This window comes from Nannospalax galili, unplaced genomic scaffold (assembly GCF_000622305.1).
Source record: "Nannospalax galili isolate Female #2095 unplaced genomic scaffold, S.galili_v1.0 scaffold63, whole genome shotgun sequence".
NCBI classification, from domain to species: Eukaryota; Metazoa; Chordata; class Mammalia; order Rodentia; family Spalacidae; genus Nannospalax; species Nannospalax galili.
The window spans coordinates 4,382,496-4,400,353 of NW_008355272.1; the positions used below are offsets into that span (position 1 = coordinate 4,382,496).

The window sequence follows — 17,858 nt, forward strand, 5'->3', positions numbered from 1 at the left end:
TTCTGATGTCCTTTGTGTTTAACCCTCTTTAGGTATTGCTTAACCTGTCGGGTCAAAGCTGCACATTTTGATGTCGAGTGGGGAGTGGAGGATGATTCTCGCCTGCTGCTGGGAATTTATGAACATGGCTATGGAAACTGGGAGCTAATTAAAACAGATCCAGAGCTGAAACTAACTGACAAAGTAAGGAACTCTGCTGCACTGGAGATTTCTAGAAGATTGGTTGTGTAATATTTTTATATTGGTGACTTATTTTTTACTATTTTCAAGAGAGGGGATGGAATTAGATATTGATACAGCAGTACATTCCCAGGATTTCTTTGTCCTTGGAAAGTTACTGTCTTCAGTGGACTGTGACACTACTTCATAGGTGATGATAAAAAGAAAGACAATAGCCAGGGGAAATTTGGGGGAAATACAGGAGAAATCTTAAAATTTCTATTATTTCAGGTTAAATCTCATTACAGCAAATACCAGGGTCAGTTTATTAATAGTAAAAGCATGGGTGGACCATACTTGTTGGCCCATTGTTTCAAAGTGTTTTAGTTCTGCACATAGAGAGTTTCACCTTGGTATTTTTTGTAGTGAAATTGAACATTCACTGTCCTCCCACAAAATTGAGCCTCCCACCCTATCTGTTGCAAGTAACAAGGCCGTGGTTAGAGCTATAAACAGGGAAAGCTAAGTGGATTCACTCCATGTTGTGGTTTTAGCAGGGCTCTTTCTGGCATATTAAACACTGCTCATCCCATCTGAGTTTTAGGAGGGTGACAGCACCCTGTCATGTGCACTGAGACTAGATCCAATCTGGTCAAGAGGTCCAGCTGTGGTAGAAAGAACAGATCATGTCCTGGCATAGCTCAGTGCTCTCCGGCAATGCTCTAAGAAGCATTTTCAATCTAAAACGAAGCTTTAACCTAGCTCCAGGGATTCCCTGCTCCTGGAAGGAGGAAATCCACGACGGCTGGGATGCTCTAGCAGATGAAGCCACAAGCCCCTCCTACCTGAGTTGTTCTACCCTGTTAACAGCACAGGTAGGAGCCAGTGGGAGAGCTGGATTTCTCCATCCCATTTTGTAAAATGAGAATGGCTCATGAGGGATTTTTCAGTGACTGGGAGCCATGGACATGAGATAGGATCTGAGGCTTTAATCTGTGTTTTGGGTGGCTGGGAGGGAAAGGACTATGCTAAGTTCTTCGCTGTTCCTGTTTATCCTGATCACTAACCAGGCTGTGGGTTCTGGCGGGTGCTTCTCTTCCTTTCCTGTTGAAGATTCTGCCTGTGGAGACCGATAAAAAGCCTCAGGGGAAGCAGCTGCAGACCCGAGTGGACTACTTGCTGAAGCTGCTCAGGAAAGGTCTGGAGAAGAAAGGCACTGTGACAAGTGGGGAAGAGGTGAGTGTGCTGCCTGTTAGGTGCTCCTCAGCAGGGCAGCTTCAGCCCTGCAGAGCTAGGGAGGAAGAGATGTCCTTTCTGAACACTGCACAGTATCGTGTTTTGTCATGATCAAATACTGCTTTTGAGGTCCATGTGATAGTTTGGATGCTAACAATAAAACGTTCATTTGGTAAGTGAGCTCAGAATCTTGGCAGCTCTCTTTTAATTTATTTTATTTTTTATGTGTATGAATGTTATACCTGCATGTATGTAAGCAAACCTGTGTTGTTCAGTGGAAGAGAATCCCCTGGAACTGGAGTTAGGATGATTGTTAGCCACCATGTGGGTGCTGGGATTTGAACCTGGGTTTTCTGTAAGAGCAGCCAGTGCTCTTAACTGCTGAGCTATCTCTCCAGTTCCTTGAAAACTTTATGACAGATCCATACCACTCTAATATTACATCAAAATAATCCTCATCTCTTCAGTGACACTAGTCCAGACATGCTTTTACTGTTTCCTTTTCTGCTTCCTCAGTTTGGAAACAGTACCAGTTGCTGCATTGGGTATCAGTGAATATGCCTATTACTGTATCATTAACTGGCTGCCTATGATAGTGAATCCCAGGAGTAGTCAGTTGAAATGGACATTTCATTTCAGAAACAACTTCAGTTGGGATTTACCTTATTTGCTTACTGGAAAATACCAAATTGCTAATGAACTTCATTTGAAGTTTTTTTTTTTTTTTTTTTTAAGTCTTTTTGAGACAGGGTCTCCCTGTAGCCCCAGCTGTCCTGGAACTCACTATGTAGACCAGGCTGGGCTTGAACTCACAGAGATCCGCCTGCTTCTGCCTCCCGAATGCTGGGATTAAAGGCGTGCGCCACCACACCCGGCAGGAATATAGACTTTTTAGAAAATATTTTAGGTATTTATTTTTTGTGTTTATATGAGTGTATTGCCTGCATGTATGTTAAGTGCACCTGCGTTGTGCAGTCCCTGCAGAGATCAGAAGAGGGCTTCGGATCCCTTTGAAGTGGAGTTACAGACAGTTGTTAGCTGCCATGTGGGTGCTTGGTATCAAACCCTGGTCCTCTGCAAGAGTAGCCAGTGCTCTTAACTGCTGAGTAATCTCTCCAGCCCCTGGAATATGGGCCTTTTAAAGTGGTTTTAGGATAGGCATATGACTTGTAGGTGATTTTATTTTGTTTTTAGGTAAACTTACTTGCACTCTTCTGTTTCCTAAATTTTCTTGTTTGAATTAAATGGCTGTGACTGCTTTAGAGGGTCAGAATATTATTTGGTCATTCTTTTTGAGGGGCTTGATTGGTGCTTTTATCATAATTTTATTTTCCAGACCAAATTAAAGAAGCGGAAGCCTCGAGTAAAGAAGGAAAACAAAGCACCGAGGCTGAAAGATGAGCATGGACTTGAGCTTTCATCTCCTAGACATTCAGACAACCCATCTGAAGAGGGAGAAGTAAAGGTGTGGGGCTGGATTAAATTTGAGGGTTGTTGTTGTTATGTACAATCATTGGATGTACTTTGTTTATATGTACACTAGATAAAATAACCAGTATGTAAGTGCACCCACGTATGCAATGGACATAGAGGCCAGAAGAGGGCATAGAATTCCCTGGAAGGGGAGTTACAGAGAGTTGTTAGCTGCCATGTGGGTACTGGGAACCAAGTCTAGGCTTCTGCAAGAGCAGTCCAGTACACTTAACAACTGAGACATCTCTCCAGCCCCTTCTTTTATGCTTTTGGAAAAGAAAATCATTCTTCCAGAGCACAAATGCAAAAATATTTATCACAGTACAATTTAAGACTTATTTATGTGTATGTATGTGTGCCTTCATGAGTTTCTGTGTACTACATGCATGTAAGTGCCCAAAAAGGACAGAAAATAACATCATATCCCCAGAAACTGGAGTTACAGCCAGTTGCAAGCTGCCATGTGTTATCTTTGCCTAATCTGTCAGAGGAATGTAGTTGTTCATTTTAAGTGAGCAGATTCCTACATAATGGAACTATGAAAGTTGTAATGATAAATGGCAGTTGATAAATTAATTTCATTTTGGAGAATGAAAACTATTGGTAGAGACTGGTTAACCAGGGAGCTCATGGTTACTGTAAATGAAGCATCTGCCATGTAATGCGATTAATTGTAGGTCCTCTGCTAGCTGAGTTTGGCCTGTGGCTTACCAGTTTGTAACCTGATTTGAGGAAAGTGAAAAGTAACTTGTATTATCCAGTGTATTGTTCCAGTGAGTGACAATTCTGTAGCATTTTATTCTGTTCCTGTGGGTATAATATTTTGAGATTAGCTTCAAGAGGACTCCTAGTGGGTACAGGAACTAACACGGATTTGAGTGTACATACATGAATTCAGATACTAGCAACCTTATCTGTTACTAGCTGACCACGGATGGGTGTATTTTCTCTTGGGTTCTCAGTTGGAAAGGGAGTGGTTCTGGGCATCCAACGCAGAGCCTTATGCACTCTAGGCAACTGCTCTGCTGCTGAGCTACACTCCAGCCAAATGATGCCTTCTTAAAGGGCTACTTTGAGAACTAGATGAGTGGAAGTAGCTGAGAGTGTCTGCCTGTGTAAATCTAACTGGTTATTAATGAATTCAGAATTATGCAAGTGAGTGCTTTAAGACTTTGATTGAAAAAAAAGCTAAATTTTGATGCAGTGATGATACTGTGCTGGTGCTGTTTTCTTTAAAGTAAACCAGGAAATAAAAGTCTGTGGCAAATTTGATAGGTCTCTTTGTTTCCTAGGACGATAGCTTAGAAAAAAGTCCAATGAAAAAAAAGCAGAAGAAGAAAGAGAACAAGGAGAACAAGGAGAAACAAATGAGTTCTCGTAAAGACAAGGAAGGAGACAAAGAGAAGAAGAAGTCAAAGGATAAAAAGGAGAAGGTACTGATCTTACTGACATACAATAGCCTTTGAAATGCTTGTTCAGATTTTAAATAAAATGAAGTACCAGCCCTGGAATATCTGTCTTTATGAATATACCCAAGAAGGAAGGCTGGGGCTATCAGAGTGATAACTACATCCTCCTACAGAAAAGCAGGGGATGCACAAGTTTGGGTTTATTTAATGTAAAAGGATTTTGCTTGATTTGTCATTACATATTTGAGCAAGGGATGCTTGGAATGAGACAGGACAGGTGAGATAATATGACTTACAAGTAACTTGAAATGAGATTAATGTTAAAAGAATACAATCTTTACACAAATCAGGGTGTTTGAAGGAATTAAGAGTCAACCAAATATCATCAACAGTCATTGGAGTAGACTTGAATAAAAGCCTTCATGTTAGGAGTTTCATGAAGTTCATTTCAAACCACAGAATTGATACAGTGTAAATACTTGCTTGCTGACATCTGAAGAAAGACTTTTGCAATTAATCCTTTGCCATTGGTCTAAATAGCAATTACTATAATCTGCCATCTGTTGGTATCTTGACATCTTGATGAGCTTTGGAGCCCTGCCCTTAGGCATAGAAGAACATACAATAAAATCAACTCAGCCATTTGAGTAACCTCTTCTCTGCACTTAATAGTTCACTGTAAACTTCTTTACCATTGGATGAACAAGTGTTAAAGTCATTTTTAATAGATGGGACTGACTCTTATTTGGATGTAGCAGAGCAGAAGCAGTGTAAGTCTCCCATACTGAAATAACTTTCTAGTCTTTAATGTTAGCAGCTATACTGTGAGGGCTGGAGAGACCGCTCAGTTGTTAAAGAGTGCCACTGCTTTTGCAGGGCTCTCACATGGCAGCTTAGAACTGGCTATAACTCCAGTTTCTGGGGATATGATGTTATTTTCTGTCCTCTTTGGGCACTTACATGCATGTAGTGCACATGAACTCATGAAGGCACACATACATACACATAAATAAATAAGTCTTAAATTGTACTGTGATAAATATTTTTGCATTTGTACTCTGGAAGAATGATTTTCTTTTTCAAAAGCGTAAAAGAAGGGGCTGGAGAGATGTCTCAGTTGTTAAGTGTACTGGACTGCTCTTGCAGAAGCCTAGATTTGGTTCCCAGTACCCACATGGCAGCTAACAATTCTCTGTAACTCCCCTTCCAGGGAATTCTATGCCCTCTTCTGGCCTCTATGTCCATTGCATGCATGGGAGCACTTATGTACACATAGCCAAAGTACTCATATACATAAAGTCAAAATTTTTTTCTTAAAATGTAAGATAAACAGTTTACAGCCATCTACTGCTGTATGACACTGTTCCCTTTGATACAAGGTCCCACTACATAGCTCTGGCTGTCCTGGAACCCACTATATAGATCAGCATGTGTTTGAACTCAATAGGGAACCACTTGCCTCTGCTTCCCAAGTCCTGGCCCATCCACTATCCCCAGGAAGGTAAAACTTACCTACACTGCTAAGGGAGCTGCTGCTTTTCGAGTCCCAGGGCATGATGGACTAGATGCTATAGGTGGAGCCTGGGGAAAGAAGAGGAAACCAATGTGTTACTAACCCAGAAGGACCAGTCATCCATAGCCCACTCTTACATCAGCTCCAAGATCAGGGATCAATTCTCAGCACCCACATGGCAGATAACACAATTCTCTGTAACTCCCCTTCCAGGGAATTCTATGCCCTCTTCTGGCCTCTATGTCCATTGCATGCATGGGAGCACTTATGTACACATAGCCAAAGTACTCATATACATAAAGTCAAAATTTTTTTCTTAAAATGTAAGATAAACAGTTTACAGCCATCTACTGCTGTATGACACTGTTCCCTTTGATACAAGGTCCCACTACATAGCTCTGGCTGTCCTGGAACCCACTATATAGATCAGCATGTGTTTGAACTCAATAGGGAACCACTTGCCTCTGCTTCCCAAGTGCTGGGAATAAAGGCATACACCAGCCCAGTAGGTTCACATTTTTTCATGTTTACTTCCAAGTGTTTTTTTTCCCCTAGCTAGTGAGTTTTATATCTCCTGAACACATTAACGTTACATGCTGCTGAAAGTTCCCCCCATTAAGTCTCCTTATCATATTCTTCCCATTTTCTTCTCCTTGTAACTATTACTTTGAAGTTGGTGCAACTGATATGTCTTTTTAAAAATACTTGTGTTGCATGGTTTATCTGTATCATGCAACCATAAAAATGCAGCCTATACATTTTATATATTTAAGAAAAATTTAAAAATTTCCTACGTAAGCCAGGTGTGGTGCACGCCTTTAGTCCCAGCACTCAGGAGGCAGAGGCAGGCAGATCTCTCTGAGTTCAAGGCCAGCCTAGTCTACATAGTGAGTTCCAGGGCAGCTGGAGCTACAGAGAGACCATATCTAAAAAAAAAAAAAAAAAATTCTTATGTAAGATATATGTATATCTGTTTCCTTCTGTGGCCTTCTGTGTTGAGAGCCATGTTGATTCATGAGGAGTTCAGGCATTTACAATAGTTTGGTTAATACAGATTCCTAGATCAAAGGCTTGCTATTAATTGAGGTTGCTGCATATTACTCCAGAAGAGCTCTACCTTGCCATGACACTTTTCTGGCTAAGGGAATAGAAGCCCAAAAATGATATTGCTAAACTTGTGGTTGTAATTTGGTACCTTTAGAAACAGAAATGCACTTGGGAGGCAGAGGCAGGCAGATCTTTGTGAGTTCGAGGCCAGCCTCGTCTACATCGTGAGTTGTAGGACAGCTACAAGGAGACCTTGTCTCAAAAAGACAAAAAAAAAAAAAAAAGAAAAAGAAACAAATGGGAATAATTATAGCTAAGCTATTAATCTTGTAGGTTTGTATAAACGGAGGCCATCCTATTTGCCTGCTCTAGCAATGCACCATAGGTAAGAAGTCCAAGTATAGGGCTGATAGATTGCTTAGTGGTTAAGAACACTTGCTGCCCTTTAAAAAAATTATTATTATTTTTTTTACTTATTTATTTTATATGAGTTTGGCCTGCATGTTAAGTACACCATGTTTGTGCAGTACCCATGGAGGCCAGAAGAGGGCATTGTAATTCCGTGGAACTAGGGTTACTGATAATGGTTAGCTGCCATGTGAGTTCTGGGAATCAAACCCAGATTCACTGCAAGAGCAGCCAGTTCTCTTAACTGCTGGGCCATCTCTCCAGCCCCTAAAACACTTAACTGTTCTTGCAGAAGACCTGGATTCATTCCCAGCACCCATATGGTGTCTCATGACTACCTGTAACTGCAGTTCTAGGTGATCTGATGCCTGCTTCTGGTCTCTGCAGGCTCTTTGCATGTAGTGTACATAAATTCCCTTGGGCACACACACATATACATAAATAATATAAGGAGAATTCCAGACCGTGAATCAAGATTGTACAAATGACAGTGACTTCTCGTAATTCTTTTGAAAGGCTAAAGGTGGTGATGCCAAATCTTCGAGTAAATCAAAGCGATCTCAGGGTCCTGTCCATATTACAGCAGGAAGCGAACCTGTCCCTATTGGGGAGGATGAGGATGATGATCTGGACCAGGAAACCTTCAGCATTGTAAGTCTTGAAATAGAGGATGCTATTGTTGGGCACAGTGCTTGCTGTGTTCTGTCCTTCACAGCAGCAGCCACAGAGCTTCAGCTGGTGTGAGCTTGGTATGTCACTTCAAAGGCATATTGCTTATGATATTTGAAAACTGTATTTTGAACCAATTTGATAGGATGTCCTGCATTCCTGTTGAGGTGGTTTAGAGGAATTCTCAGAGGCATTTGGGAAACAATTGTGCTAAATGAAAAACCAGACTATTCAGAGACTCTAGATCAAAGAAATTTCCCTGTTTTTCTTTAATTATTGTTTATAAATACAGAAAGTACTGTCAGTTTCCAAGCTGAATCGTACATAACTGTTCCTAAACTTACTGACTTAACATTTGAGTGGAGCAGGTAGATTATTGAGCAGATCATGTTGGTGTTCCCATGATCAGGCTGTAGAAGAGAGAGATTGGGTACTGTTGAGATTATCTAAGAGGGGATTTGACCTAGTCAGGAGATGTCAGGAAGTGATGTTTGAAGGAAGAGTAAAAGATAATGGGATAAAAGGGGAGGGGCAGATATGCCAAAGTCAGGTGATAGTATGCACAGAGCCCATGTGGCAGGGGCATGTGTGTTGCATTTGAGGAGGTGACAGGGGCCTCTGTACTTGAGCCACTCCAGCTGATTACGAGGAGAGTTGGTTAAGTGTTAGAGAAGTAGTGAGGTGCTGGACTTTTTCCTCTTTCCTCACCCTAGTGCTAAGAGCTAAGACCTAGACCAGGAAATGCAGTTCTCTTTCCTCATAGGCTGGGAAGGTGATGAGTGGAAAGTGTGTGGACCAGTCTTGCTGGAGATTGGATAAAGCCAATGTGATATTTACCTTGCTGAGACTACATACCTATTGATTGCATTGTGCTGTAATCCTTCTCTCCCCAACTTTCTCTGTTTTTTTCCTTCCAAACTTCAAAATCATAGTTCACTTGAACAGCTCTTTCCTGAAGAAAAAGCTATCATCTTCTTCAAAAAGTGAAAATATTCCTGCCCAGGGGTAACAAAGGATGGAATGTTGACCTATTTTTTTCTTTTAAATTATGTCAGTTTTCTTAATTTTTTTTTTCTGTGAATTCTGTTAGGGCAAGTATGCTTTGTATAAAGTCTGTTTAGGTACTAGAAAGATTAATAAATGAGGGAATTGAATAAATGAATAAATTTATCATTTTCCTTAGTCTTTGTTTATAAATTAATATCTGATGCTTCTCTGGTGCCATTTTACCCTCCTTTTGTGGTACCAGGGTCTGAACCTAGGGTGTTGCTTATACTAGGCAAGCATTTTCCTATTGAGCTATATCCCCAGCCCTTCTATCATATGATATTTAAAAATGCTTTTCTAAACTGACCTGTGCTTGTAGTCTCAGTACTCAGGAGGCTGAGGCAGGAGGATTACTTTGAGCCTAGAAACTCAAGGCTGGTTTGGTCAACATAGTATGATTCTGTCTCAAGACTATATAAAATGCCAGGTGTGGTGGCACACACCTTTAATCCCAGCACTTGGGAGGCAGAGGCAAGTTCAAGGCCAGCCTGGTCTACATAGTGAGTTCCAGGACAGCTGAGGCTACAGGGAGACCCTGTCTCAAAAAGACCAAAAAAAAAAAAAAGAAAAATAAGCTGGGTGTGGTGGTGCACACCTTTGATCCCAGCACTTGGGAGGCAGAGGCAGGCGGATCTCTGAATTCGAGGCCAGTCTGGTCTACACAGCAAGTTCCAGGCCAGCTGGGACTATAGGGAGACCCTGAAGACCAAAAAAAAAGAGAATGTTATATAAAATAACCAAGGCTAATGGCGAAGGCCTGTAAACCTAGCTTCTTAGGAAGGTAAACCATGAAAATCATAAATATAAGGCTGCCTTTGGTCGTTTAGTGAGACCGTCTCAAAACAAAACGTAAACGAAGGTTGGGGATATACCTGAGTGGCAGAGCACTTGCCTGGCATGTGCAGAGCTCTAGGTTTAACCCTAGTGTTGCCAAAAAGAAAAGGAAACAAACACACACAGACACACACACACATACACACACAGAGCCAAGTATGATGGCTCATACTTATAATCCCACCACTGGGGAGGCGAAAGAGGCAGAGGCAGGAAGATCACAATCCCAAGGCCAGCCTGGACTGCATAGTGAGTTCTAGAACAGCCTAAGCTACAGGGTCATTTATCTTTTCTGTAGGAATCCTTTGTATATTACTAATTCTCACAGTCAATTATAAGTGTTTTCCAGTTTGTAGTATCCTTTTGATTCGTTTTTAAAAATTGAGGTTGAACACTGAAAAATGCTTATAAGTATTTAGCTGTGGGAATTACCATGAAGTGTAGTAGGTTCTTTTCATTATTAAAAAATTTCTTGATCATGGTTTTCAGGTTAAGCCTATAATACTGTTTTACATTTGATCTTCATCCTGGCCGTGTGAGGCATTACCATGGCCCTCTTGCAGATGAGGAAACAGAACATTCAGAGAGGCTAAGTCAGGTATAAAAGGTCCTCATATAACTCCCAAGTATGGTGATGGCACTTATACCTCAGACTTTCTGAATGTCTACACTTGCTCCATTCCACTGGTGTTGTCCACTTCTTCTGTAGTGATTATCTAGCATGCGGGTGGGCTGTGTTTTCTTTGATCTTGAACATTTGGACATTGTAAGCAAAAGATTTCTTTCCTGTAATGGCTTGTTATTCTGTTGGCCTCTTCCAGTGTAAGGAAAGGATGAGGCCTGTGAAAAAGGCACTGAAACAGTTGGACAAACCTGACAAGGGACTAAATGTGCAAGAACAGCTGGAACACACCCGGAACTGCCTGCTTAAAATTGGAGACCGAATAGCCGAGTGCCTTAAAGCTTACTCAGACCAGGAGCATATCAAGCTGTGGAGGAGGTAATCAACCTTGGCCTTAAATCTGCCCAGTTTGATTTGACAGTATGTGTGTATTGGGTATTCTGCTGTTTACAATAAGAGCTGATATAGTCACCTAATGAAAATCTTTTTTCCCAACAAAATTCATCTGTTGGCAGCATACTTGTAGGCTTCAACTTATTTTTCCTGACCATAGGCCATTTTGCCAAGGCCAGTATTCTGATACAGCAAGAGGATGCCATTGATGTAACTTACAAGAGGAAGGTGATGATAATGGACTTAATGGCCTGTTTGCAGACTTTTAAACCTGTGAGGCAGAAACTAGGGTAATGCTTTTCCTACCTCAGGTTAATAGTCATACATTATTATATCTACTACAGGAAATTGGTTGGTCCTGTACCAACACAAAAGGAAACAAAGGTTAAAACCACATGAACCCTGTCTTCTCCATTTTTATCTCCTTTAATAATTAAAGAACTATAGTAGTAATTTAGATTGATATAGGACATTATGACTTTATATATGTTCATTCATAAACAGGGTAAAAATCCCTTATGAGTTGCTGGCAACTAGGAATATTTTAGATTTTTTTTTGGCCATTTTGAGACATCCTGTAGCCTCAGTTCTGGAACTTCTGGAACTTCTATGTAGACCAGGCTGGCCTTGATCTCACAGAGATCTGCCTGCCTCTGCCTCCCAAGTGCTAGGACTAAAGGCATGTGTCATCACACCTGGCTGATTTTTGTAATATTTATAAACATATAATGACATGTCTTAGGGATGGGACCCAAACACAAAATTTACTCGTATTTCATGTATATTTAACATAAATTGTTATCTTCTAATTAGGTAAAAAATAAAGTCAGATGGGCTAGATCTTGTATTCATGGATGTTAGGCCTGTTGTGGTTTAGCAACATAACCAAGGTTCTCAAATACCTTCAAATGTCATCCTAGGGCATCAGTCTATGAAGCTAGGCTTCCTACTCTGTACTTGCATCTATTGGTGTTAAATACCCTGGGTACTTAAAGGACTGGAGTTATATTGTTTATATAAATTAGGGCAATTCTAACTATTGACTAAACCCTTGTTTCAAGACCCCTCAGTCAGACTCTTGACAGAAACACATTGTAATGTATTATTGATGCAAAGGCCTGGGCTGATCTCAAACTTACTATGTAGCTGAGGATGACCTTCAACGCCTCACTTTCCTGCCTCCATCTCCCGAATACTGGGATTATAGGTGTGAGCTTATATGCCTGGATTGAGGCAAAGACTTGGGGAATATTTCGTAGCAAAATACAGTGGCTTGCTTTTCACAGAACAAAATTTTTATTTATTTATTCATTTATTATTTATTTATTCATTCATTCATCATTCATTCATCATCCATCCATCCATCCATTCATTCATCCATTCATCATTCATTCATTCATTCATTCTTCTTTTTGAGACAGGGCCTCCCTGTAGCCCTAGCTGGCCTGTAATTCGCTATGTAGACCAGCCTGACTTCCATCTCATAGAGATCCACCTGCCTCTGTTTCCTGAGTGCTGGGATTAAAGGCATGTGCGACTATGCCTGGAATTTTTTTTTACTATATAATTTATCAGTACTATTACTTCTGTTTTAGGAACCTGTGGATTTTTGTTTCCAAGTTTACAGAATTTGATGCTCGAAAACTACATAAGTTATACAAGATGGCTCATAAGAAAAGATCTCAAGAAGAGGAGGTAAAATGAAAATTTAATCCTAATTTATACAAATGTTTAAAAATCAATTTCACAGAAAATTTCCTTAGTGTTTGTCTTTCTCTGGGGAGGTAGTTATAAATTCATGGGATCATTGACGCTAGGTGGGCCACTGGCTCTTTCCCCTTGCTTTACAAGGGTTGTGTATTCTCCGTGGAGGCATAGCCACATAGGGTGACAGAAAGCAGCACAGGTAACCAAGCATGTTACCTGTGGTCCATACTTAAATCTCACACAGTGTGCTTTTTCACTGTATTGACTGCATTAGTTTCTCAGCATACTTCACCAATAACCAGATGGTCTGACTTTTTTATTAGGGAAAATAGCCAATGCATTAGAGCCAGCCAAATGGTGCTTTAAACTCCTGATAAGGATCTGTTAACTCTGTGTTCTCGTGTCCTGGATCAATTTTTTTCTGGCCATTTCTTCTTCCATACATGTGTCTTCTAGTAACTTAGAATGTAGTTTCTCATAGGTCCCAGAATTATAGGCAGAAGATACATTTCTTGTTCTTACGTGGGCTGTATACTTGGTGTCCTTCCATTCCAGCTTTTGTGCATAGAGGGATCCTAGTTGCTCATTTGAAGGAGGAGACATTTGCAGTGCCCATCAGTTGTTGTCCCTTCTTAGGAACAGGCAAATAGGCATAAAGGTGACTTGGCTCCTTCTACAGAGCAGTTCTTGGGCAGGCAAGCACTCCTGTAGATCTACTTCCTTGCATGTAGACTGTATCCAAATCAACCACTGAGGAGCAATCTGTGAACATTTTGTACCTCCTCCACTGATGTGTCAGCCCCGGGAACAAGAGACTCTACGTCTCTCATCTACTGCTGTGTCCTTGGTGCCTGTAGTGGTGCCAGAACCAGAATAGGAACTTATGCTATGTATATTGTTGACCTGGGGAATCATATCGTCAAGTAGTCTATAATTTAATTTTACACTGGACTATGATGTAGTAGTAACAGGAGTTACCCAGTAATACAGCTACATGTTAGTGTAAACTTTCAACAGTGTTTGTATGATGGGTGGGAGAGGGAAGCTTGTCCTATATTGGCAGAGGACAACTTTATGAGAGTCTTTTCTTTCCACCATGTGGGGCTCAGGGATTGAATTCGTGTCATCAGGCTTGGTGGCTAGTGCCTTTACCCACTGAATCATCTCACTGACCCTCTAAATATCATAAAATTATGTGAAAATGTAATTGGGAAAGATCTCAGGAAGAAATAAAATAGTTGGGAAAGGCCCATAGTGAAAGTTAATATAAGGGTCTGAAGTTGGGCACATAATGGTAAAATACTTTGTTGAAAGTTAATAAAAGTTTATTATCAAATAAAATAATATCCAATTAGTGAAACTATGCATTATCACAATCTTTCTGGAAGACAGTTCATCAAAGTTTGTCCAAAGAGTAGAACATGCAATTCTACTTCTAAGAGTTTAAGGAAATAATTAAGGATTTAAACACGCTTATGATGGGAATGACTTGGCAGTCTAACAGTAAGAAATAGGTATGATCGTGATATTTTCTTATGAGGAGTAAGATTCAGTCATTAAATAGAATATAGTAGAAATAAATTTTTTTGAGACTTTCATACATGAGTATTGTCTTTGAGTTATTTCCATCCCTCTTAGTCCCTCATCAATTCCTCCCATAGTCCCCGAGTCCCTCTTAATTTCTTATCCCCCTCTTTATTATTGTCACATGTACATTATATATAAATTATATATAATCCATATGTATATATATATTGCACAGAACAGTTTTCAGATGCCACATTGTAGGTAGCAGTAGTGTCTTAACTGTACTATATATATGCATGTTAGCTAGGCCCAAGGACCTCTTCAATCCTTGTCAAGGGGAATACTAGCCTTTCCTTTTATGCAACATAAAATAAATATTTTATAGGGTAGCATTTGTCATAACGTGTTAAATGAAGAAAGAGAACCTAAAATAATACTTATTTTATATTCTTTGTATACGAAAAGTTTAGATATGGATCAAATTATTTAATGGTCATTTCCTTCATGGTTAGATTTTTAGGTCACTTTACATTTTTTTCTCTTAATTCTTTTGGATCTTTTTGAGACAGGGTCTCATTGTAGCTATAAGTGACCTGGAACTTGGTATGTAGATCAGGCTGGCCTCGACTTTACAGAGATCTGCCTTCCTCTGCCTCCAGAGTGCTGGAATTAGAGGTGTACGCCAGCAAACCTGGCCCTTTAAAAATTTTTTTTTTAATTTGAACATTTTACTTGTGAAAGAGTGATGTGACTGCAACATTTGGATAATTAGCTTAATGACTGGTGTAGAACCGTTCCCACTGGACAGCTGGTGGCTATCTGTTCTAGATAACCTTGGAAAGTTAGCAGTCCTGATTTTATGTGGCCAAGATAGTCCTCTGAGAATGTTACTGCCTGACCACTTGTTCTGGCTTGTACAGGGACACCTGACACGTCTCATGTGTTCTCACAAGTGCTTAGTAGTGGAAGTTGGCTTTCTTGTACTAACTTAGTAGATCAGACTTGGCAAATGGGTCACTATTAGGCTGTTGGTCCTGTGGGAACTCAGTGGAAGTCATGAGCAGTGTTGGTAAGAAATCATTAAATGGTATCTCAAAGGTAGAAAAGGATAAGAGGGAACTGATTAGGAGAGGTAGTCTTTATTCTGCTCTTCAGAATCAAGGCTAGGGGCTTCAGCTCTTCCGGTTTCCTTTTATTCTACTAGGAGCAAAAGAAGAAAGATGATATGGTTGGTGGTAAGAAACTGTTTCGACCAGAGGCTTCAGGCTCAAGCCGGGATTCTCTGATATCTCAGTCCCATACCTCACACAACCTTCATCCTCAGAAGCCTCATTTGCCTGCCTCCCATGGCCCACAGATGCATGGACATCCAAGAGATAACTACAATCACCCCAACAAGAGACACTTTAGTAATGCAGGTAGGCCATTAAGTAGCGCTTTTATTTTTTTTAAACACTTTAGAAATTTTTTATTTATTATTTTTATTTTGTGTATATGAGTGTATTGCCTGCATGTAGGTAAGTGCACCCATGCCTAGCAATGCCCATGGAGGACAGAAGAGGCTGCCGGATCCCCTGGAACTGGAGTTATAGACAGTTGTTAGCTACCATGTGGGTGCTGGGATTTGAACCCAGGTCTTCTGCAAGAGCAGCCAGTGCTCTTAACTGCTGAGTCATCTCTCCAGCCCTAGGTAGCGTTTTTTAAAGAGGTGTCAGAGCCTCAGTCATTTCATTTTCCAAGAACTGTAGTTGGACCTTTGTGCTTTTCCTAAGACCTTATTTTCTTTTCTTGGTGAGATAAAGCAGGAAATGAAGATCCAAAAGACTTAATGACCAGATTTAAATTAAGAGGACCATAGCCACCATAAACAGAAGGTAAATGAAAGAGTTAGGGGAAAATTTGCATTCTGTGTGAAAGCCAAATGTTTAAAATTGCTAATATTGCCGGGTGTGGTGGTGTACACCTTTGATCCCAGCACTCAGGAGGCAGAGGCAGGCAGATCTCTGTGAGTTCAAGGCCAGCCTGGTCTACATAGTGAGTTCCAGGACAGCTGGGGCTACAGGGAGACCTGTCTCAAAAAGACCCCCCCCCAAAAAAATGCTAGTATTAATAGAAGCCTTATAAGTTGATACCAAAAAGATAACCAAATAGAAAAATGAGCACCAGACAGTCAACAGTGAAGAAACAACCTGTGTAATATGAGGATATTTAGAAACCATCTGATAAAGGTCTAGTAGGCAAAACATTAAGGAACTGAACTCAGCCACAAAAAAAAAAAAAAAAAAGAGTAAAAAATGGGTGAAGTGTGTGAAGGGAGTAAGAATGCTGAGGTATCCTAAATTACATTACAAGCCAAAGAATGGAGGGAGGAGACAAAGGAAGATGGTTTTTTACCTCACACCTTCAAGCTAAATTAACATTCCTTCCCTGCCTGCTAAGATTACCCATAGGGCTATATTACATTCTGCTTTTGGAGCCAACCAGCCAGAAGTAGCAAAAAGTTTCTTTATGGACTAATCTTCTATTAAGGACATTGCTTTATGTGTTGTCTTGTCTCTTTTTTCAATGACCCATGTAGGTGTGTTGTAAACAATTTATGCTTCATCTCCCCTGAGTTTCATTACAACAGACCCAGCCTTAGGTCCAGTGGACATTTTTCCAACTTTTACCTAGTCATGCTGCTGGTGGCTTAGGGAATTTGTCCTAGGACTTGTCCTTTCACCTGTAGGTGAGGATCTATACTGCTCAGTAAACGGTTAGTCTGTATACCAATAGGTATAAGTCTATATACCAATAGGTATAAGAAAAACACTCAACATTACTGATCATTAGGGAAATATAAATGAAAACCACAGTGAGGTACCACCTCACACCCGTTAGAATGACTGTTCTCAAAGCTATAAAGGGTGTTGCCAGGGACAGGGAGGAAAAAGGTAACTTTTGCTACTGTTCATCAGAATGCAAATTAGCATAGCCATTATCTAAAGGAGAGCAGATATTCCTAAAAACATAAAAAATAGAGCTGTCATATGACCCAGCAAACCCATTACTGAGTATATATCATCCATATGTTGAAGAGCTGTTTGAACTCCCATGTTTATTGCAGGATGGTGATTCACAAGAGCCAACACATAGAATCAACCTATGTTCATCAGTACTGAGTAAAGAAAATGTACTTGTATACAAAGAAATACTCTTCAGCCATTAGAAAAGGTGAACCTGCCATTTGTGACAGCCTAAATGACACCAGAATTAAGAGACATAAGCCAGGCGCACAAAGGCAAATGCAGTATGATTTCTTCTATATATTTTTCTTTTTCTAAAGAAGTTGAACTTAGATAACAAGATGGGGAATAGTGATTAGCCAGGGACTGGGGAGCTAGAAGTAGAGGTAGAGGAAAGGCTGGTCAAAGGGTACCATAGGAGAAATGTGTTTAAGAGAGAAGCTGTGGGACTGGAGAGATGGCTCAGCAGTTAATAGCACTATCTGCTCTTGCAGTTTTAGTTTCTAGCCACCCATTATGGCAGCTCACACCCATCCATAACTCCAGTTCCAGGGGATCAGATGCCATCCTCTGATATCCAGCACTGCATGACACAGGCATACTTACATGCAGGCAGTACACTCATACACATAAAATTAAAAATACTAATAAAATCTTTACAAAGTGAGAAAGAAGGAGACAGAGGCAGGCAGATCTCTGTGAGTTCAAGGCCAGCCTGGTCTACATAGTGAGTTCTGGGACAGCTGGGGTTACAGGGAGACCCTGTCTCAAAAAAGACCAGTAATTATAACAAGAATGAATGAATGAAT

At 40.4% G+C, this 17,858-nt stretch overlaps 1 protein-coding gene and 1 pseudogene across 4 annotated transcripts in view; one reads left to right on the top strand and one right to left on the bottom strand.

The window, feature by feature from the left end:
• Positions 1-17,858, top strand: part of Chd2 (chromodomain helicase DNA binding protein 2) — a 137,140-nt gene that overhangs the window by 103,854 nt on the left and 15,428 nt on the right. For all 4 annotated transcript variants that reach the window (XM_008852336.3, XM_008852337.3, XM_017802977.2 and 1 more), the window contains 8 exons: positions 33-183; positions 1,273-1,395; positions 2,732-2,860; positions 4,161-4,301; positions 7,762-7,896; positions 10,617-10,795; positions 12,406-12,505; positions 15,249-15,462. In XM_008852336.3, the coding sequence (XP_008850558.1) occupies positions 33-183; positions 1,273-1,395; positions 2,732-2,860; positions 4,161-4,301; positions 7,762-7,896; positions 10,617-10,795; positions 12,406-12,505; positions 15,249-15,462 (1,172 nt within the window). The remainder of the gene's footprint in view (positions 1-32; positions 184-1,272; positions 1,396-2,731; positions 2,861-4,160; positions 4,302-7,761; positions 7,897-10,616; positions 10,796-12,405; positions 12,506-15,248; positions 15,463-17,858) is intronic.
• On the bottom strand, positions 14,276-14,411 carry LOC115067572 (annotated as a pseudogene).